This window comes from Mus caroli, chromosome 3 (assembly GCF_900094665.2).
Source record: "Mus caroli chromosome 3, CAROLI_EIJ_v1.1, whole genome shotgun sequence".
Lineage (NCBI taxonomy): Eukaryota > Metazoa > Chordata > Mammalia > Rodentia > Muridae > Mus > Mus caroli.
The window spans coordinates 151,119,557-151,142,735 of record NC_034572.1 but is presented as its reverse complement, the minus strand read 5'-3'; the positions used below and the strand labels follow the sequence as shown (position 1 = coordinate 151,142,735).

Genomic DNA, 23,179 nt, shown 5'->3' with positions numbered 1-23,179 from the left:
TATGTAAATATAACATATCTTATTTATTTTCACAAGTTTACTTTTTATATACTTTCATTATCCTACTTATTTTTTGCCATATATATAAATACAAAAGATTTTTTATGTATTTGTATTATAAAAGCTAAATTTTGTTTCTTTGCTGGACTGTTTCTGAACATTTGCAGAGGAAGGGGTTCTGAAGAAGCAGTAATGAACCTGTGAATTTCTTTTATTTATTGTTTCTATTTGCTGAATATTGATTTTGTCTTAGAAGATCTCCTCTAACACTGAATAAAGAAGTAAAAACAGACAGCACTGCCAGTTTTTCATTATCTGCTATTGCTTCTTATTTTCTCTTATAATTTTTTTATTTACTCTTTAATGTTCCATAAGTGGCTTTCACAACTATTGGCACTCTTGCCTACAAGTCCTCTCAGTGAGATTCATTCTGGGAAATGCAGTCTCTGTCTTATGGCCTGTGTGTGTGTGTGTGTGTGTGTGTGTGTGTGTGTGTGTGTTTCTGGATTTTAGCAATCCCTTATTCTGTGTCCCAAAGCCACTCAAACTGTTGCAGAACTTCATCCTCATTTAAGGAACTGAGATCCCAGCTTTCTGCTGGCCACCCCTACAGACACTATGGACCTCTCAAAAGAACTTCTACCTCCTTGATAATTTTGTCCCGATGCAACTTGCTACCCAGCATTTGGTCATCACAAAGTGAGGGTGAGTCAAGAAGGTTACATACAAACATGGCACTCGCTGTACAGCCACATGCTGTTAGCTGATAAGAAATGCCAAATCCTGCCACCATACACTAGACCCATCACACTTTTGGTATCTAGTTTGAAGAGGGCTTATTTTACTGAGTGTTGAATTTTGTCAAAGCTAATTTCTAAGACCGGTGACCACTTGACTTTCCTTCCTCTGGTTTTATGGTGAGTCACATTGTTCAATGTTTACTGTCAATTACGCTTGCCATGAACAAACTCTATTTAGTCATGGGCATTACTCATTTTTATGCTCTATCGCTCTGGTTTGCTAACATCTACTAATGCTTTGTTGATTTCGTTAGATATACCCATCAGATGTTTCTACTAATCCCTTTGTCCAGATTGTTATCAAAGTAAAACTGATTCCATGAAGTAAGTTTGGAAATGTTCTCTTCAGTTTGCTATAGTAATTAACACAGAGTTAGTTCTATCTCTTAATTAACCCTTGGTGAACTAAACAGGTGGGAGGCTGCACAGTGTGGCCTCTGCTTCTTTTGGTGTTTATTGCAGGACACAACTAACACCAACCCCTCCTTTGCTCTCAGAAGTGTCTGAATATGCTCTAGAAATTACATAGCCACTGTTTATACTACATAATCTCTAAAAATAATTATAAGTGAAAGGAAAAATAGATATCCATTTGTCATTAAAGCAATTTTTCTTATTGTTTAAAAATAGGAAAATAATTTTTAGAAACCAGGTGAAATGCAAATCACAGCTGTGTAAAGAAATGGGATTGCAATTCAATTTCCCAGTACTTTCCCAAGTGTTCTGTAGATATTAATTTCTGATTTAAGATTATATAAATAAAAGTATGTATAAAATGTCTTCCCAATTAGAGAAGAAGTTTTGCATTGACTCTTTAGTTACATCATATAAAACTTACTTTGGTGGGCCTAACCATTCTATTACAGGTCTGATGTTTAAAGTACATTTTCAGCTAGCTTCTATAAAAAAAAAGCACAATAAGAAAACAGAAGGGCTGCAGCAAAGCTGTCTGCAGTCAGTCTTAAAATTTTCATTCCAGTGATGAAAATAAGCAGTTATAAAAAGTATTTACAGCAGTATTTAGCTAAAATGGGAATAATAAAAACACCATAGAGAAGAAATGTGATTGTTACTTCATGGTTTCACCACAAAATGAGGAATCATTTATTATGGATGCATACCTAAGGAGTTGGTGCTAGAATTAACATTTCTGAGTAAGGAAAGTGAGTCTGATGGAATTATTTTCAAAGACCTCACAGATATTAGCAGAACTAGAGTTCAAAACCAAGATTTCTGGCTCCAGTGCCAGCACTCTAGGACTGCATGTTCAAGTATCTCTCATGACCAAGGACATGTGTCTGTCCTATATTGAGGATAGGTATATACAGTTTAATTTCAAATAAATAAATAAAAGACGATGTTTGTGTCACAGAATAGTTTAATTTTTTTAAGACTATAACTTTTAACAAGTCAGATAACTGTGGAAAACCATCAAATTATTTAAGAAGTAAAGTCATTTCACTATAAAAAGACTTCTTACTGTGTATATTGGCTTCCACTGGATAGTTCGAATGCTAATGAAACCGGTGAAAGCTTTCCTATCACTTGTTATGAGATTTCTTCTTCCTCACAGATTCTTTTTTTTTAATTAGGTATTTTCCTCATTTACATTTCCAATGCTATCCCAAAAATCCCCCATACCCACCCACTCCCCTTTTTTGGCCCTGGTGTTCCCCAGTACTGAGGCATATAAAGTTTGCAAGTCCAATGGGCTTCTCTTTCCAGTGATGGCCTACTAGGCCATCTTTTGATACATATGCAGCTAGATACAAGAGCTCCGGGGTACTGGTTAGTTTATATTGTTGTTCCACCTAAAGGGTTGCAGTTCCCTTAGTTCTTTGGGTGCTTTCTCTAGCTCTTCCATTGGGGACCCAGTGATCCATTCAATAGCTGACTGTGAGCATCCACTTCTGTGTTTGAAAGGCCCGGGCATAGTCTCACAAGAGACAGCTATATCTGGGTCCTTTCAGCAAAATCTTGCTAGTGTATGCAATGGTGTCAGCGTTTGGAAGCTGATCATGGGATGGATCCCTGGATATGGCAATCACTAGATGGTCCATCCTTTCATCACAGCTCCAAATTTTGTCTCTGTAACTCCTTCTATGGGTGTTTTGTTCCCAATTCTAAAAAGGGGCAAAGTGTCCACACTTTGGTCTTCGTTCTTCTTGAGTTTCATGCGTTTATCAAATTGTATCTTATTTCCTCACAGATTCTTAGGCATTCTGATGAAAACAGAAGGTCTCATCATTGGGATTAGTCCCTTAGAAAGTACAGTTGTGACACAAAACAAAAGCCAAATGTTTTCTCAAGTAAATTTACTGACTACATCTATTACCTCAATACCACCTAATCCACATTGTTGTCTATGCTTTCACAGTACAGTACCATGTGGTTTAGGAGACTTCTTATACTAAAGTGCTATGTGATTTATCCTTACTAACAATAAAAACTTCTTAGTGCTACTACAAGCAATTGCTAGAAGCTTCCTACTGGACACATGAGAACTTCATGGGGGAAATGAAAAGATGTTAATTTTCAATCTCATATAGAGTCATCATTCAGTGAATAATGTGAATGATTCATACTATTGACATGAATTGTGATTAAAAAGAAATGTAGTTCTGGGAAATACACCACACCACTCTATACCATACCATCATCCCCAACTCTGTGCTTTTAAATAAGAAAGCTCCATGTAAAATATCAGCATGTATGTGTATAACTATGCTAAAAATAGTCTTATACTGCATTTTTTTCATGAAATGTATGTTTGTTAGACCAAGGTTTCATTTTAAATATGCTTCATATGGTCAGTTTTTAATTCTAAGGGAAATGTTCTATCACTGTGAGTTTCCAAGTTGTACAAACATTGCGACAGCAACAATAGAGAAGCAAATTATTGATCAGAGTGAAAAATAAGATGCTGTGTAATGCCCACCTATGGACAGAAGACCAAGGAAGGCCCATGCTTCAAAGTGTCCCATGACTAGAAAGTTTGGGTTTTCAGTCTTTTTTTTTTTTTTATTAGCAGTCACCTTTCCCCTCAGTTTACTGAGACAGAGCCTTGCTTGTAGCCTGTGATAACCTTGAGTTCACAAACCTCCTATCTGAACCCCACACATGAGTATTACAGGAGTGCACCTCTATTCTGAACTGGAAGTGACTTTTGAGGTAAAATGTCAGGTTCCTCACATTTATATGTGTTTGTGGCTGTTCCTTCCTCCAAAATCATAATCAATTCCTTCATATAATATTGACGGACAGTGGTCTAATTAAGTCTCATTAGAAATATAGTTAATGCCTTTGCCACTGTCAGGAAACATTCATGTAGTAGGCTTACAGGCTCCAGTATATGGAAAGGAAGGCATGAAAAAGAGTCATTATTCACTTCAGGTGAAGTTTTCTGTAGAGTCAAGGCCACACATTTAAGGCAAAAGTTCAAAGCCTTCTAAGTGCAGTTCCCTACAGATGTTCTCAGATGTTTATTCCCAGCACTGTCCCATGAACTCACTTTGAACTCAGTGTCTGTCTGGGATCTACACTCTAAAACCCATATTATCTCCCCTATCCCTTTTCATGTTTTCATGAATCTCACTTTCCCAAAGAGTAAAGTTATAGAAATATCTTCCTAGAAGCTATATCCAAAAACAAACCCACTCTAAAATCCAAACAGGAGCAAGATAGTGCAGAATAAAATGACCATTACAAAATTAGTGCCCTGGGAATGTGTAGAGTCACTATGCCAATCAATATCAAACTATTGTGTGTAAAGTTGCACCCAGGTTTGATCTAACAAGTCAGCAATACCCAGAATTAGTAAGACTTCAGCAAGAAGATTGATTGAAGTTTGAAACCAGCTTGAGTTATATACTGAAATAAAAACCAGTCTGAGATGTATAGTCAGACACTTTCTGTCTCAAAAGCAGAGTAAGAGACAGAACACTGGCTCAAGGAGTAAAGCATTTGACCAACAAGTCTGGCATCTTGACTTCAATCCCTACATCTCACTTAAAAACAGAAGGAGAGCTCAAATTTGTCCTCTGACATCCACATACTGTGGCATGTCCCTCCATAAAAAATAATGATAACAGTTTTCAACTTAATAAAATACTAAATTTAAATTGTTTTGGAAAAGTTTTTGTTATGAATAATAAAAGAAAAATCAGAAGGCCTGAAAGTGGCAGAGAGACTGTTAGGGACTGGTAAGAGAAGAGTAGGAGAGTGAACAAAAATCTGCAGATAATAGTTACATGTTCCTGTGGAGCTGCCAATCTGCATAATCAGTGTGCTAATAAAAAAGTAATAAAAGAAAATTATTTCTGAGAAGGGAATTCTGTGTTTAGTTTGGGTTGACACAAAGCAGGTGTTAGAGTGAATGTAGGCAGAATATGCTGGCAACAGTCCCAGGAAATGCATGTTGAGCTTTCAAGATCTCCACTGGACGCCGTCTCATGGGGATGCTTCAAGGGCATAAAATTCTACAGAGCTGTAGACAAGGCAGATGAGGAAGTGAGCTATTTCACACCTGCTCCACAGAAACTAAGAATTGCTCCTAAGATATTCTGAGGCCCTGGCTGAAGACACCATCCTGCAGAGGACTGTACAGAAAGCCATAGGCTGTGAGTCAAGGTAGAAAGAGATGTATGAAAACAACCAAAATGAATAGACATGTTTTCCACAGATGATAAAAATCAAAATCTGACTGTAATTCATCACTGAAATTATCATTGTATTAATAAGAAGTAAAATGTACAAATATTTTATATTACCAAGTTTATAAAAAGTGATATGAAAAAAAAAAAAAACTGATGAGAACAGGAGTCAGGAAGCATACCGAGAGGGGCTGGACAGAAGCTTAGCTTTAAGAGCATTGGCTGCCCTGGCAGATGGCCCAAGCGTGGTTCTCAGTGACTACCATCTTCAACTCTAGTTTTATGGTATAAAATGCCCTCTTCTGGTCTCTTAAGGCCCTGAATTCAAATAGTATACAGATATATTTGCAGACAAAATCCCTACACATATGAAATAAAGAAAGACAAGGACAAAGAAAATGAAGCTCTTATAGAGATACTTTGGGTTATAAGTGGATGGAGCTATGAATGAATTTCGCTATCCTTGGAACATTTAAAAATTCATTCTAAACAACTCATTATTGTTCCTTTCAGGAAGGGCACATATGCGGCCCCTAGTGAAGGAACACTGGGATATGTATGCAAATGACTTCACAAAAGCAACATTTTATGACCACAAAAAAAAATCTGAAAATAACTACCCTTCATTTACCAGAAAATGCTAAACAATCTATGTTGTATCTGAATAATGCCATGGCATTCTAAGACAGTGGACAGTTACTATCCAAATGAATAAATATGAAAAATATAAATCAATTTTTAAAGCCTCAGTAAATATAAACAGTATGATTTGATATATATAACATGGTAACGACACAAACGGATTTCTTTGTTTTAGGGAGTTAAGCAGTTACATAGTAAAAGTCTTAAAAACGAAAATCAATGAGCATTTAGGAATTTGTAAGCTAGGCCAGGAATGAGGGTGTATGCCTCAGAACTTGGAAGGGAGATGCAGGTGTGAGTTCAAGGCTAGCCTGGTCTACATAAAGAGTTCCAGGTCAGCCAAAGCTACACAATTAGAGACAAACTGGAAGATACATTCAGGAAGAGGCACAGGTGGCATCCACAGTACTAGCTGTTTCTTTATCCTGTTGGGTTTGAAACCCACATATCATGTTCCTGCAATGTGATAGGGAGGCAGTAGAAATAAAGGGAACGTCTGTTAGTGATGACAACAGTTGACAGGCAGCTTGGGATGCAGAGTAGAGGGCAGAGGAGGCTTGGTGACCACAGGCCAAAAACATTGGAGTAGCAGACATCAGTGAGTACAGGCAGTTGTTCTCATGATGTCAACAGGAAAGAAAGTTAAGAGATGAGGAAAGACAACTTAGAAATATTTACAGAAGAATGAAGTCCAGACTAGACTATAAACACATTAAAGTGTTAAAATAGAGTACAGTTATAGGAAAATTCCAATATTGTTTCAAGGAAAAGACTCCTGAGGAATATTTTAATTAAACAAAAAATTGATTTAATGTTTCAAGTAATTATTTCATCTAATTTCTAAAATTTCATTAAAGGTTATTTCTCACTTTTCAATGTCACTTATAGCAATTATGATTCTGTTAAAAAAGTATGTCCAATGTTCTTGCTTGTCTTTAACTAACAGGACTTAGCCAGTTTTGCATTTATACACACAGATTAATCTGGCATTGGAGGAACTGTAGGAGTGGAAGTCAGCTCAATCCCTTTTCACATGGGGCAGGCTACACCATCCTAATGATAAACTGTGAGAAATGTTAATGACTAACTGAATAATAGGAAAGGCCTGTTCATCTTAATGTTGCATGGTTATTCAGCTGAGATTCCCATAAGAACGTCTTGGCTGGTGCAAAAGGTGCAGCTGCCACGGACTCCTCCTCAGTTGGCCTTTCTCAATCCATGGGAAATTAGGGTTCCAGACAGGTGAGCATGGAGTTGGCGACAAAAAGGGTGACAAACAGACATGGACACAAGGGAGTGTGTATCTGAATGTATTTTCTCAAAGCGAGCACCAGTCTTATAATACAAACAAAAACCAAGAAGGCTAGGCGAATAAATTTACCAAGGTACAGTGGTTCTTAACACAAAACAAAGAAAATGCATACATAAAAAGATGACGGGAGCCAGGCTGTGTTTACAACTGAAAATAGGAACAACCCTTAATTAAGATCAGCTAAACACAGAAACCAGGTGAATGCTCTGATGCAATGCTAGTCTATTGTTAAACCCACCACCAGGGGTCCTTTAGCAAATACCTGATTATGCTATTCATCTGGGCCTAGTGAAAAACCTGAACCAGGGGAATTCTTTCTACTAACCCTTTCATGAATAATACTACAACCCACCTATTTCCTAGGCCATTATGTATTCCTGTGTATGGGTGTGACTCAGCTATTGTTCTAAGTAATTACTATGTAGACTAGCCCTGAGCTTTTCTAGCTCTATTCAAGTAAATTGTAATGCCTAAACATTGGAACACTGGCAGAGGCTTAGCTATATGTCAAAATCAATCCTTAAAGGCACTTATAATAAAACAATACTGAAAGAGAGCATATGGATCCATACCCCAGACTAATGCGGGGGCAGGTTTTGAGTGTACATGCTATGGGAATCCCAAGGTTCCAGGAGGCTAAGTTTCCGTGAAACTCTTTGCCTTGTGATTGCTTCCAGGCTTTTAGGCCTGTCAAGCAGACTTCACTGGAGTGGATGTAGCATGCAGCCAACAACAGTTTGAGATTCTTCTCTCCATGATAGCAATTTCAACTCTAGATAGGAGTATTGGGGAAAGGATCATATATTTTAATAACAAGTAAAAGTTTTAAAACTTCCAGCTGTAAAATTATACGCACCATAAATTCTTCCATTACTGACACTAAAGGATAGTTTGAAGACATATTTTATTTCCCCTTTTCCTTCTCTAAGATATATTCTGACTATTTCTATAGCAACATTGATGTAGTAACTAACACTTTAACTCCTTTTTAGACTACCCGATGGCTTCACGCAGCTTCTTAACCTGACCCAGCTCTACCTGAATGACGCATTCCTCGAATTTCTTCCAGCTAATTTTGGAAGGTAAGAATAAGAGATAATACTTGTGTAATCTCATTTTGCTTCTGCCAAGTGCTTCACCAGTACATGAATGACAGGGCAGATTACAGTTGGGTCTCATTATATACAATAAATGTTAGTTAAATGTTCTATAATAATTAACATAAAATTAGGTCTTCACATAATATTATCATAAAATAATTTTAGGTGAGTTAAAATTAAATATAAAAAAATGTCCCAGATAATATAAGTAAATGCAGGAGACTGTTCATGGCTCTTGGGTTGCAAAATTCCATCATAGTCAAGGAATCAAAGGAGAGCATTGTAAATATATAGACAGTATTGGACAGCAAAATGCTTTCAGATAGAATAAATCATTAAACACAAAATAAATTAAAAATTGTTTTCATCGTCTATAAAAACAAATAAGATCCTTAATATATAAAGTTCTCTCAAATGAGGGTGAATACTGGGTAGTATGTGGTGGCTGCATAGGCAACTTGTAATAAAATGTAAATAGATAGTGAATATAGGAGAAATCTCTGTCTCTACAAATATCCAATACAATACAAATTAAAATGACAACAAAAGACTTCACTTGTCCTAGCTTCTGAAACCAACATATGTGACTGAGGGTAGTGATACATGCTTAAAGAACTTCAAAAATAGTAATGCCTTAAAATAGTAAAAACCTTAAAATTTATTACCAGAAATGTCTCATGCCATATTTGGATTTTGTAGACAAGTACATTTTTCACTGTTGACAAAATGAAGACTAAGAAATCACATCTCTGTCTAGGAGCTTGGCTGACTCTGGTGTGGTGCTATGTGCTGCTCCTATGTGACAATACTGTGCAGAAATGGATGATCATGTATGAAACCCTAATAAAGCTGGGAAGGTTTATCTAGCAAAGTATATAAACTGTTTTTCCAATATAAATACATGAGATAAAAGTCTAAAATTCTAGATGACTTTGATTTTCATTCGTATTTTGTTTCATATCTTCAAAGGTATTTTCTTATAGAACACATATCTTATAGAGCCCAAAGTCATTCTAACATTATTATCAGCTTTTGGTTGATCAGTTTTTAATTGTGAAAATGATTAACTGGGTTTTTTTTATTCACCTACCTCTTGACAGAGGTAAGGAAGACATCAGGTAGCATGGTGAAGTCAACTTACACACAGTGTTCCCCCTTACATGCTGTAAATGTCCCAGACCCCTTCATTTCTGTAGTTGAAGATATATCACAGTATACTAAACCATACACATGGGGAAAATTACAGGTCAATGACTAGTAAAAGTGTTTCCCCAGCTCCATCTACCCTTGTAGAATAGAATTATCCTTTGAATATCAACTACAGCACATTGTTCTTTAAAATGAACAAAGCATAAAATATTTATGACACCCTAAGACACTTTTTGTCTTGATTTTCTTTGGTCATTTATCTTCAAGTAGTTTTAAAATGAGCATGAGGTTCATGCTAAGAGGACATATAATACCAATACTACAGCTACTTTGAATTAGAATTTAAGTTTTGTGTGTTGCCAAAATACGCTATTTTTAATAACATGTTTCCTTCTAATAATTTATAATCTAAGCAATTTTTCAAGTTCAACTACTAGATAGTTTGACAAAATGATGCTCAAATTTTCTTCCAGCCTGAAACTTTGTATATTTAAAACACAGAGTAGATTTCACTATATTGTCAATACTATCTCAGCCACTGGAATGTGAGGTTTTCAGATATCTAAGACACTCTCATGACTGGAGCTTTTGTGCACTGAAGCATGTTATTTAATAAAGACTTAAAGTTAAATTGAGAACTAGAGAGAAGAAAAAGGGAAGAGGCCTAGATAAATACCTAAAAGCACATTAAAGCTATAGATGATAGATGGAGTCATTTAAATAGATTGTCCGTCAAAATTAAGATTTTGGAAAATCCAATTGGTATTGGTTTTACAGTAGCTTTGTGAAAAACAAAATTAAGGCTCAGTCTGGTCATATACAACAGTGTGTGTTCCTAATGTCACACCCTTATGTCATGAAGTGTGAGGTGCCCTCCTGGAACACAGTGGTACCCAAGCAGCAAGAGAGGTGAAGGCAGCACCCTCCAGTCAGTACTGTCACAGGCAGTAGACCTTCAGGTTCCCAACAAACCTTTTCAGAAAGGGAAAAATGTGAACCTTGGAGTCAATAAAGCATGGCACACAGAAGTGCTCCTGTTCTGTCTTTAGTGAGATTAGAGAGAGCAAGCACTTCACCACAACTTGTGATGTGCTGGGAATTTGTGTTACAAGCATGATATCATTTAAAATATTCAACCTGAGGATTTAGTGTTATTGATGAGGAAACTAAAGTTAAGAGGATAACAGGGTTGATTAGCTTGCATAATCTATCATAGAGACAGGATGTTCATGTACCTGTCTTCACACCAAACCAAGGCCTCTTACCTCTGTCTGTCTTTCAGGTATGTCTATGGTCTCTCAATGAAAAGCTTTGCGACATCCCAATGAGCATAACACCTGAAATTACTGAAGATACTCAATAATCTAATGAACAAACAGGCTTATTAAATGTAAAAGAAAATGTACTTCTATGAAACATTAGGAACTTAGAAGACTGGAATTCAAAGATACAATCAAATATTTTTAGTTTTAGCATTTTGCCATTGGCCAGGGGTGAAACAACCCTGCACATTATTAGTTTACATATTTATTTAAAATCTGGCACAAGCTCACGCATGGTGCATAGGCATGCATGCAAGCAAAATACTCATACTCATTAAAATTATAAATAAATATCTGACACCATACTAAAGCAGCTGAGTATTTTTGTCTAATTAATGGTAGTTTGTTTATTTTGCCATGTAAATGCTTTTATAAGAAACAATGATGAGTAATTTTTTAAAATCTTCTCTACAGACTTGTCAAATTGCGAATACTGGAGTTAAGAGAAAATCACTTGAAAACTCTACCAAAGTAAGTGACAGCGTCTTTTCCAGGGTCTCTGTTGTGACTTTTCACTGCTAGAAAAATGTCTTTTTGATTTTATCACAGCAGCTTTGCAATTTTGAGTGAATTATTTTACACATCTAACTAAAGGCCAAATTCTACAGTAAACTGTAGACTCATATGAAGTAGTAAGCTTCCTGCTTTGCAAAGCAGCTCACCGGCAGAGGTTTGCTCATGGCTAAAGAGCCTTGCCACAAGTCTGAACCAGCATTTGTGTCAGTCTTACAACCAGAGGCAGTTTCCCAGGCTTCAGCCTCAGATGCTTCACACCTCAGGTTAAACTGTGAATTGAGTCAGTTTACAGTTGTACATCAAAGCCAGAAGTTTTTAAAGGAAAAAAATTAAATTAAAGTGGTTTAGCAACTTAAAAAGAAAAGGTTCTGTTCACTTATTCATTTGTTGCTTCCAACCAGTCTTTTTAAAAGATGGTTTATATAAATATTCAGAACATTCTAAAGCAAAAGCTAATTTTACACATCTTTGTAAAATGTTTTGTTTTCCTCTACTTTCTTTCATTCGTGTACAATCACAGGATATGAACTGTACACGAATAATTGTTTTCCAAGATCAAAATGAATTTTCAATTTTTTTTTTTTTTGCTCAGGTAAAATGATGTGCTTTGTCTGGGTGGTGGTTCAATGTATGTCTTGTTACTCTTATTGCTTTACTTAAGTTTTGCAAGGCAGCAAGTATATCAATTTATTTCCAAACTTTCAACAACGCTCAAACATCTTACTCCACCAGATTAAAACTTAATCTTAATTTTTTCTTTTAAAATATATTCTTCCAGCAAATGAGGCTAAATATACTGATAAATTAACTTAAGTGCAATTGTGTGTTATGTAATTCATGAACTTTTCATCACTGCTACGCAGCACATGGATATGATGAGGAGTCCCTGCCATGCTCTGGAATTCACTTAGACAGACACATGGAGAGGCATGTGTGATTCTCCCTATGTGGCAGTTACAAAGAAAAGTTCAAAGGGGAGGGTGTGTTCCACATTACAACATCCTGTATATAAGCAATACCTTTCCTGGACCATAGTCCTAGACAGGTAGAAATGGGGTGGTGTGTGTTCAGTGTTGGTCTCCTACTCCTATACAGAAAACTACTGCTACTGTTTCATCTGGGTGACTTTTGCTTGTCACCTTGAAAACTGAAACACAGCCAGGTGGAACATGAACCAAGAGGGAAGAGCAGTGATTGCTTACATCTGACTATATGCATTCAGTTCTGGGAGAATACCCTGAGAGTACAGAGGGGAAGAGGCAGCCTCCTCATATAAGATTTCAGCTTGAACTATAAAATAAACCCAATGTAAGTTGTAAGAATTTTAGTACTTTTTTGATGTACATCATAATATGTAAGGTATAACCTAATAATATCAATTTATAATATGGACTTCATAGGCAATGAGTAATAGTACTCCTGATATGTGGGTATTCTATGGGTTTTCAGAATACCACCTGTATTAAGTAAAATTAAGTTAAGTTTAACAATGTACCTGGGCTGTTTGGGAATGTAAATCATTGTCAAAGTCTCTTAGAGAAGGATACTGAGTGTCTTTGGTAGACTGCTGTACATGTCACAGCTATAACTTTTATATTTAAGAAACATTTTTAGAGCTATTTGCAATTCAGAATGTTTGTTTTATTCTGTGTCAACAAGAATCTAAGAAGCAATATATAGACAGAGAATGTATGGTACTTTACTTTAGTTTTGACATCTATGGAATGAAAATTACATAAAGACGTTCTGTTGAATAAAGTAAACCCTGTTTCCACATATAGCCAATTATTCAATCACCATCTGTACCTATAACTTAGAAGTGCATGAGAGCTTTGTACATTCCTTTAGTTTGCTTTTCCAATGAAAAAAATTAAATGCAGTTTAAAAAAAACTATTTTAGTTTCAAAATATCTTCTTAGAGAATTGAGAGCATGTAGTTTCCTTGGTGATACAAACAAGCTGGAGAATGTTGGTGGGCCTTTACTTTTCCTTTGTTTGATAAGTTGGTTGGTTGGTTGGTTGGCCTTATTTTTGTCTTACAGGCTACAAATGCTATGATAAGTAACATTAGAATACATTCCTGTATTAATGTGATGGGCTTTATATATGGGGAACCTAGGATATGTGTCTTCGTTTAAAAATGCAAGCATAAGCAGTCCATCTCCACACAATATCCCCTGTCACTATTCTCTAGGAGTATCAAATGGTAGTGATAGTTAGGCCCTCAGACATCTGCTTATAAACTCATTGAAATTTGTCAAGTCAACTGGATGTGGTGAAAGAAGACACCAAGCATCCAAAAGTAATGTATAATACAAAGGAAAAACCTTGAGATTCAATAATACCACTTCTTAAAGCACAATTATTCTGTGTTCTGGGTGGTAATCTCAAAGGGTGGGACTAGTCTCAGAGGAATGTTAGATGTGAAGGGAAACCTGCTCTGTTTGCTTCATTTTGTTTATGTTTACTTGCCTGTCTGTTCCTTCGTTTCAGTTGGGTGTCAGAATTGAAAGGGTGGCTCCTGGCTGGTTCATCTCAGAAGATGAGATCCCCAACTGTTGACAGGGTTACAGCTTCCTAGAGCCTTCTGTCTGGAATATGCTTCTATGCTTTCTAAGGTGCTGGCTGTGAGGGAGAGGCTTTAGTCTTACACATATAAGGCTACTTACTCTCAAGTTGTAGTTAGTAGCCCTCAGATCTTGTGAGAAGTGTGGGGGGGTAGAGGGAGATGACTAGAAAGAATAGAAGAAAAGGGTAGGGGAAACCTTGCTCACTTTTTTATAATTTGATTAAATCTTACTCTAAATTGTTACTTTTAAAGATGATGTCTAAGGATAAAAGAATGATCAATACAAGGAAGTTACCAGTTTTGTTTCTAAAAACTTATGGACACAGGGATCAAAGGGACAATTTACATGTATAAAGTAAGAAACTCAAGTATAAAAGCCACCGTGTTTCAATTGAAAGGAACTGTATGTTTGCGCTATGTACATGTTATATATTTTACATATAAATAGTGTCTATAGGCCAGGCAGTGGCACACACCTTTACTCCCAGCATTTGGGAGGCAGAGGCAGGCAGATTTCTGAGTTCGAGGCCAGCCTGGTCTACAAAGTGAGTTCCAGGACAGCCAGGGCTACACAGAGAAATCCTGTTTCACCTCCACCACCACCCCCCACAAAATGGTGTTTATATTCATAATTATCACTCAGATTTCTAAAGTACTCATTTCCAAGTAACGTGTTGTTCCTTACAGTCCATAGAGTGATTTATTACAGCTGTACTTTAGGTTTCAAATGAGTAAGTTTATACAGTATTCACCAAAGCCAAAATAAAAAAACAAATGGCAGGCAGCAGGCAAACAGAAGCAGCAGATGACAGAAGCAGCAGATAGAAACAGCAAACAGAAGTAAAAGCCATCAAATCAGGCACTTAGAACATGCAGTGGAAATACAGAAAGAGAAATCAAAGGTAACATAGTCAAACCAGAAGCTTACAGCATCCCACAGAAATCAACAGAGGAACAAAGTTTCTCTACTGATAATCTTCCTCCTTTCCCTTCCCAGTGCAGAGTTTCTATAACCTGACTGCTCTCAAGGGTGCCATGTTTTTAACTGAGCTATTTCCTGTTCTCCCCTATCCCTGTCACTGAAGTAAGGAGCCAACCAGTCACAGGATGGGAAGTTTGAGTGGATTCTTGAAATAAACATGCTTGAGTCTGAGACAAGGATGGCCTCCTCACCCCAATGTTCTTCCAACAAACTTAGGTAGCATAAGACAATTCACTAACGTAATGTATGTTACATGTACTTAATTTTCATGGACGAACTTTTATTCTTCTTTACTAAGGCAAGTCTATTGACAGATTTGCCTGGGGTACCATGTTCTTCCTCTCTTCGTCTTCTGTTTTGATACAGACTATCAATGTCAACAGAAAAAAAATTAAAAAGCTCAGAAGCAAGGATGCATTCTGATCTGGGCAGTAGGACCACAGCCTCTTTTCCTCTCTGATCAGTGTGTTGTTGATGGATGGTACTCAACCTCCATTTCAGTAAAATACTTTAATGGGTTTTCTAGTGCTTTACAGGGAAAAAAAATGCCCTTGTCAGGCACAGCTTCCTGAATGGCTTCTTGGTGTTTCTATTAATTCTGATTTTCTATCTGAAATTTATAGTCAGATATTTGTATTTTATAATTATATTAGCTCACATTCTTATAAATCTTCAATGTGTCATGGTTTTGCTGAGCATAGTGTCATCCCATTCTGAGTTTTCTTTATGGGTCAGACATAATGACAAGCTCGCTTCCCAAGGAAAACCATGTCAGTTCCTCTGGCCTTAGAGAGTGGCACATTTTTCACCTGGTGGCTGATGTTTTGACATAACAACAGCTTATAAACTATAATGTAGTGTAAGTGTACAATTTTATGCTATCCTCTAAAACATAAAACATGGACTCTCAATTGGCTCATGCAAAGAAAGATTATGAGCTATCCTATGAACTAGTTTAATTAAGATTTCAGACTACTGAGGGAATGGTAGGAACATGTAAAGTGGAGGCAAAAAGCAGATAACCCCTGGGAATCTAAATCACTCTGTGCTCCATGCTCCAGTAAATAGCTGCTCTGAGCCCCGATCCTTTCATTTGCCTCGAGATGAAAGCTGCAAGATGATAAAATCAGAAGGCTTCAGAAGAGCACCTAAGTTAGCATCGCACAGAGTGATTAGCCTGAACCTTGAGAAGTGCAGATGTGTGTGAGTGGCCAATTTTTTAAAGACAAACAGCCTGCATTTGTAGTCAGGCCCTCATGACTTGTTTGAGTTTTTAATCTTCTCTGAACCAGATCATTCTTACTTTAAGGAAGATTTGATATCATTCCCTCTTTAAAACTGAAAATATTGAGTAACTGCTGATGCAAATAATACTTGGAACTTTTATAGTTAAATATTTACAAGAGAGTTCATGATATTTATATGTGTTAAAAATACTATGATTTACGTGATTTTTTTATTGTGTCTTTTTAAAAATCTATCACAAAGGGTTTGATACTAATTTTTGTTTCTTTATAGGAAAAATCTTAATAAAATATAGTGATAAATGATAAAATAATATAAATATAATATAGTGATATAAATTATATAAATATAATATAGTGATAAATGATAAAATAAAATAGTGATAAATGCTTATTTGTAGCAATACTTAATAAGAACTCACAGACAGTGTCTCCTCAATAAAGTATTTTTAAAGTTTAGGCATCAAATTATTAAATTTTAAAAATTAACTTTTTCCATTTTAGGATGGTAATTTATTTCTTTGACTAAATATTGAATTAAGTAGTAATGAACATAATAAAAATTATCAACTTACTCAATATCAGGAAATATGTATAACCAAAGTCTGTGTCTTCACTGTCAAACTCACTCTCCATAGACACGAAAACTCAGGTTAACATGATGCTATCCTCCTCCTGCATGGCTTTGGAATGAATGGAATGTCTGTAACAGCATGCTGTGTACCACATAGTAACATCACCTTGTTCTCAGCATCTTGGGGCAGGAACATACACAGAGAACCTGCATATTAGTTCTGTCACCATGCTCTCGGATGCTAACCCCATGTTAAGAATCACCAGTGTCTTCACTGAAACCTGAGCTTTAGCACAAGTTTCTGTTCCACTCATCTACAACCAGGTCTCAGATACAGTATCCTCTCCAGTTCAGGACCAAAAGCACCTTCACCCCTGCATCCTGCACAGAGCACTGCTCACCTTGGAAGTGAGAACTGCACATGCTTTTCCTACATGTCCACATCAGTTTCTGTCACCCCTGAGTACCTTCCCTACTTGTTGCCTCCTCAAGCTCCTACACACTAGCCTTTGCCTCTAGCATCCCCATCCTCATCACCTGTACCATTGCAATCTGTCTTTCTATTGTTTCCAGAATGTTCTTTCTAAAATATATCATGACATGTATCAATTTGGAAGTGCACCAACTTTCATAAGATAGCCATGCTGAGGTCCTTTTTAGCTGTTCTGCATGTCCAGATTCATTAGCTTCTAACACTTTATGATACAAAGCTTCCTTGTATATTAAGTCAATGCAGCTTCCTAGCACTGAGAACCTCTCTTGACATATCCTTTTTTTTTGTTCTGAAAAATTCAAAACCGTCCTTCAACCATTGTATTGCTTTGTTGTACAATTCAATCATGAATTCTGTAACCAGAGTGGAAATTTATGCTAAACAGTTTCAAAGCACTAAAAAAAATGATCTTATTGTAGTTTTATTCAGAGAACTAGTTTGCTTAGTTTGTGAAGGTTTCATCATCTTGTTTATACCATCTGATACTCCAGCTCCATAGCTTCCTGCAAGGGAGTGGACACGAAGATGTCATCCCTTTGCAACTTTGTCTTCTTGTAGGCTGGGGAAGAGGTCTCTCCTGGTCCTCCCAAGGCACAGAAAAAAAGAGATGAATTCTTTTTTCAGATCTGTTTTTCTTAATGTTTACAAGAATCCTGTTCCCCATTCTTTGGTTTGTAATTGTAAGAAGGATTCTTCATGATTAATCTGTTCCTGGTACCCAGCAAGCTCAGTAAAAGGCAGTAAAAGACACACTCTTCCCAACTCTTGGCAAATTTTCTATTCTTTCACGCGAATCAAGATTATTTCAGGTCTTACCCTATGCAATACACATCTTTTTTTTTTCCTTTTCTTTCTTTTTTTCAGCTAAAAGTAACTTTATTTTTTTATTTATGTGTTTATTTTAATTTTATTTTTAATTTATTTTTTACACTCCATATTCCAGTCCCTGCCCCCCCCCATCCACCCTCCGTCTGTTCCACATCCCACACCTCCTCCCCACCCCACCCCATCTCCACGTGGATGCCCCCAACCCCTACCCCACCTGAGCTTTAAATTCCCTGGAGCCTCCAGTCTCTTGAGAGTTAGGTGCATCATCTCTGAATGAACACAGATCCAAAAGTCCTCTACTGTATGTGTTTTGTGGACCTCATATCAGCTGGTATATGCTGTTTGTTTAGTGGTCCAGTGTTGAGAGATCTCAGAGGTCCAGATTACTTGAGACTGCTGGCCCTCCTTTAGGATCACTGTTCTCCTCAGCTTCTTTCTGCCTTCCCTAATTCAACAACAGGGGTCAGCTGCTTCTGTCCATTGGTTAGGTGCAAATATCTGCATCTGACTCTTTCAACTGCTTGTTGGGTCTTTCAGAGGGCAGTCATGATAGATCCCTCCATATCCTCAGTAATTGTGTCAGGCCTTGGGACCTCCCCTTGAGCTGGATCCCACTTTGGGCCTGTCCCTGAACTTTCATTTCCTCAGGCTCCTCTCCATTTCCATCCCTGTAATTCTTTCAGACAGGAACAATTATGGGTCAGAGGTGTGACTGTGGGATGGCAACTCCATCCCTCACTTGATGCCCTGTTTTCATGCTGGAGCTGGGCTCTTTAAGTTCCCTCTCCCTATTGTTGGGCATTTCATCTAAGGTCCCTTCCTTTGAGTCCAGGGAATCTCCCAGGTCTCTGATGCATTCTGGGGGGTATCCCCAACCTTCTATTTCCTGAGGTTGCCTGTATACATTTTTTCTGGTGGCCCTCAGGGCTTCAGTCCTTTTCCCTCACCCAATATCAGATCAGGTTCCCCTCTCCCCCCTACTCCCCACCAACCCTGTCTACTTTCCCTCCCAGGTCCCTCCCTCTCTCCCTCCCTCCCTCTCTCCCTCCCTCCCTCTCTCCCTCCTGACTTGTGATTGCTTTCTTCTTTCTCCCAAGTGGGACTGAGGTGCCCTCACTTGGACACTTCAGCTTGTTGAGCTTTTTGAGTTCTGTGGACTGTATTCTTGGGTATTCTCTACTTTTTTTATTTTTTTGCTAATATCCACTTATTAGTGAGTACATACCACGCATGTCCTTTTGTGTCTGAGTTACCTCACTCAGGATGATATTTTCTAGTTCCATCCATTTGCCTGCAAAACTCAGGAAGTCCTAATTCTTAATAGCTGAGTAGTATTCTATTGTGTAAATGAACCACATTTTATGTATCCATTCTTCTATCATGGGACATTTAGGTTGTTTCCAGCTTCTGGCTATTATGAATAAGGCTGCTATGAACATTGTGGAACACATGCCCCTGTGGCATGGTGGGGCATACATCTTTAAAAATCCTTACTTTCTGATAAACAAATGAAGAAAATTATTTCTAAATTCCTATTGTTTGACATAGTTTATATGGCATTAAAGATCAGAGCTAAGAAATATTTTTTTTAAATTCATGTAAGATGCTAATTCCATGACTTTTGTTTCTCTAAATCATATTTTCTATTTCCTCTTGGTGTAATAAGATTTTATTTTGTCCTATTATGGCCTTTAAACATTGTGGGATTTTTTTCTTTGTCAAAACACTTACTCTATTGACTATTTTATTTAAAATAAAACACATATTTGGTTTTTAAAATTCATTCAAAAAGGCCCAAGTCTTTTCCCCAACTACATTATAATTCTATTTCTTTCTTTGTAAATTTAAACTTTATTTATAGTCTTAATAGGACTTCTGTTCACATTTACCACTTAATGGCAATCTTTTCTAGTCATAAAATAAATCCTCTATAATATTATGAACAAGATTGAAAATGAAGTTAATTTGATTGAAAAGCTATAACTCTTATCAACCTTTTGGATTTATATACATTTTAAAAAGATGAGATATAATAATGGATCTTGGCATGTGGATGGATTAAAAAGCAACATTTGTAGTGTCTTGGAAATGTTCAGGGCACTTTGATAATTTTTATGTTTTAATTACACTAAAATAATGTTAAGGATAATTTTTGGCTACTGCATTTTGCAATTTCTAAATTAAATGTCTCTAATAGCAAACTTTCCATTCTGCTTAAGTGTTTTATGCAATTTCCAAAAGAAAAATGGAATCACAATTCTTACATAAAGACAATGTTAAAAGACATGTCTTGAATTATTGCATCCATTTAAATAGATGTACATTTTAGAATACATATTTGATTCATAAAAGGAAGTTCTGATGTCTACATTTTTAAGAGAAAATGGATGAAAAGCCTTGCTTTCTCATAGCTTGTATAGCACCATCAAAACCTATATGTGATCACTGCACACAGCAATGTCAAAACCTATGTGACTTTTAAGACCATAAGCCTGTTTTCACCCACCGTTAGCCCTTAACTCTCTAAAAAGAAACTGCAGGCTGATCTCCATCATCCTGATAAGCTCTCACTTCATATAATAAGGAAAGTCTATTAGAAATAGCTGTAGTAACTCATATATCAGATATTAGTTAGACTCTGTTTTAGGATGGATATAACAGTGGCAAGTAGAAGTCACTCCACATCAGTGACTTTCAACTGTGGTGGTGAAGCAGACAACAAAATACAACCACTTAGTACCCAAGGAGCTAAAGGGGTCTGCACCCCTATAGGAGGAACAACAATATGACATAACCAGTACCCCCCAGAGCTGTGTCTCAGGTTACATATGTAGCAGAGGATGGCCTAGTCGGCCATTAATGGGAGGAGAGGCCCTTGGTCTTGCAAAGATCATATGCCCCAGTACAGGGGAATGCCAGGGCCAGGAAGCAGGAGTGGGTGGGGAGCAGGGCAGGGGGAGGATATAGGGGGCTTTAGGGATAGCATTTGGAATGTAAATGAAGAAAATATCTAATAAAAAAAGAAATATACATGGATGCTCTGAAGAAATTGGAAGATTAGAGAATTTTGGTATCTGAGTTTGGGGAGAGTTTGGCAAACTCTTTCAATTTTAGATAAATTGCTCATGGGAGACCTTTGTAAAAAGGTAGAGTTTGTGTTTTGAAATAAGAATGTGAAAGGTGCAATCTATAGAAGAAGAGAAGTCATGGGGACCACAAATGTGAAGCTCGAGACATTTATACAACATAAGCTTGATGTGTCGAAGAGAAAGTCAGAGTACTTTAAGTGTGGTGAGCTTGGGTGAGGAGGCCTAAGAATAGAGGCAGGCAGTGTGTGGAGCAAAATTATGAGAATTTTGTGAGCTGTGTTTCAGAATTAGGATGCATGCTGTTCTTAAGAAGCCACTGAGACTTTCAGCAAGAGAAATCTGTGGCAGAATGTAAGAACTACCAGCCAGCTGCTCTGTAGAGTCATCCAAAACTGACTGAAAGAGGAATGCTGTCAGGAAACCACTGCAGCACTTAATGTTTGCAAATTGTCACTGCAGGTAAGACAGTAGCTCTGAAGATGGTAAGGAAGAAGAAAGGAGTCATGCTGGACTCAGAGGCAGTTTGACAAACAGAATACCATAAGAGGAAAAAACAGAAACTAGAGAGAGAGCTTCCCTAGTTCAGGTTAGACATGCTTCGGGGCAGTTTCTGGATATGGAGAAAACTAGAAGAGGAGCAGGTGGAGAGAAGCATGGTTTTCTGATGTTGGCAAGACAATCAAGTATAGGCAGTTGCAAAAAGCATCTACTCAAGGAAGAAGAAATGCAAACCTAAGAATCATCCACACATAGCAAAATTTAAAATTAAGGCACTCACTGAAGTTGTCAAAGGAAGGAGTATATGATAAGACCCAGACCTGAGTTTCGAACATATCATTTTTTATTGTTTGAGCATTGAGGAGAAGCCTATAAAATACCCTAAAAGTGGGGGACAAAGAGTTAAAAAAGAAAAAGCCATACAGGGAGAGCAGCAGAAATCCAGAAAAAGACAACTGAGAGGAGTCAGCTGTACCCATCCCTGATGAGAAGTCAAGTACGACAGGAAGAGAAAGCTGCAGATCAGCCTCAGCTAGATGGGTCATCAATAGATCAATGGGAGCTATTTCAGGAGTGCAGTGTGATCAGCTCATCAGAATGGTTGGAAAGTACAGATTAGCAGAAAGCAAGTACAGAGAATTCCTCAGGCTTAACTACAAAACCAAGCCGTGAAGTATAACTGGACAAGGACAGTCTGATGGAAACTATTGGATCAAAGTGTCCTTACAAGCTAATGGGAATGGCCCTGCAGAAAGGAAAAGGGGATTCAGGAGAAAATCAAGGTGGTTGTAGGAACAGAAGCTTCAAGAATGAAAGGAATTGGACATGGTATAAATGTAGGAGTAGTATAAATATATCCCCCAAGAAGACTGGAAACTGCACAGAGAAGAGCTGTAACTTTTTGTTTATTTGTTTTATTTGTTTATTCATTCATTCATTCATTGGGGTCAATGTGGGAGTTCCCAAAGAACTTTTGCTACAAGAAAGCAGGTGCCATGACATGAAGTAAGTACCTCAGTGCATCTAGTCACACCAAGCAGCTGGGCAGGTAGCCAATGCTTACATTTTTTTTTTCAAGACTGTAAGTCAATAGAAGCTAAGTGCATTAAACAATCTGTCAATCACAAGGGATTTTTGGTCACTTAATAATTCAAATATAATTTACATTCTCTTTATCTCACATCACTTGACAACCACTACCCGGGCTTTAGGGAGAGCATACCAGATGTTCAGTTTTGTTGCTAATTTTTGTTTTCAAACATGTTGGCAATGTCATCAAATGGCTTAACTGCTGCACCAGAGTAGTATACAGAGATGTTTTCCTTAAGTTAGTTATTCTAATATGCTCGATTTCAATGATGAAAATAAATATCAAGTTTGAGTAGATTCTTTTTTTTTTGATTTTTAAT

The 23,179-nt window shown here is 37.1% G+C and overlaps 1 protein-coding gene across 13 annotated transcripts in view; it reads left to right on the top strand.

Annotated features, from left to right (window-relative positions):
* The window catches only part of Lrrc7 (leucine rich repeat containing 7), a 461,164-nt gene that overhangs the window by 243,642 nt on the left and 194,343 nt on the right, over positions 1–23,179 (top strand). For all 13 annotated transcript variants that reach the window (XM_029475024.1, XM_029475018.1, XM_029475023.1 and 10 more), the window contains 2 exons: positions 8,399–8,488; positions 11,392–11,448. In XM_029475024.1, coding sequence (XP_029330884.1) covers positions 8,399–8,488; positions 11,392–11,448 — 147 coding nt within the window. The remainder of the gene's footprint in view (positions 1–8,398; positions 8,489–11,391; positions 11,449–23,179) is intronic.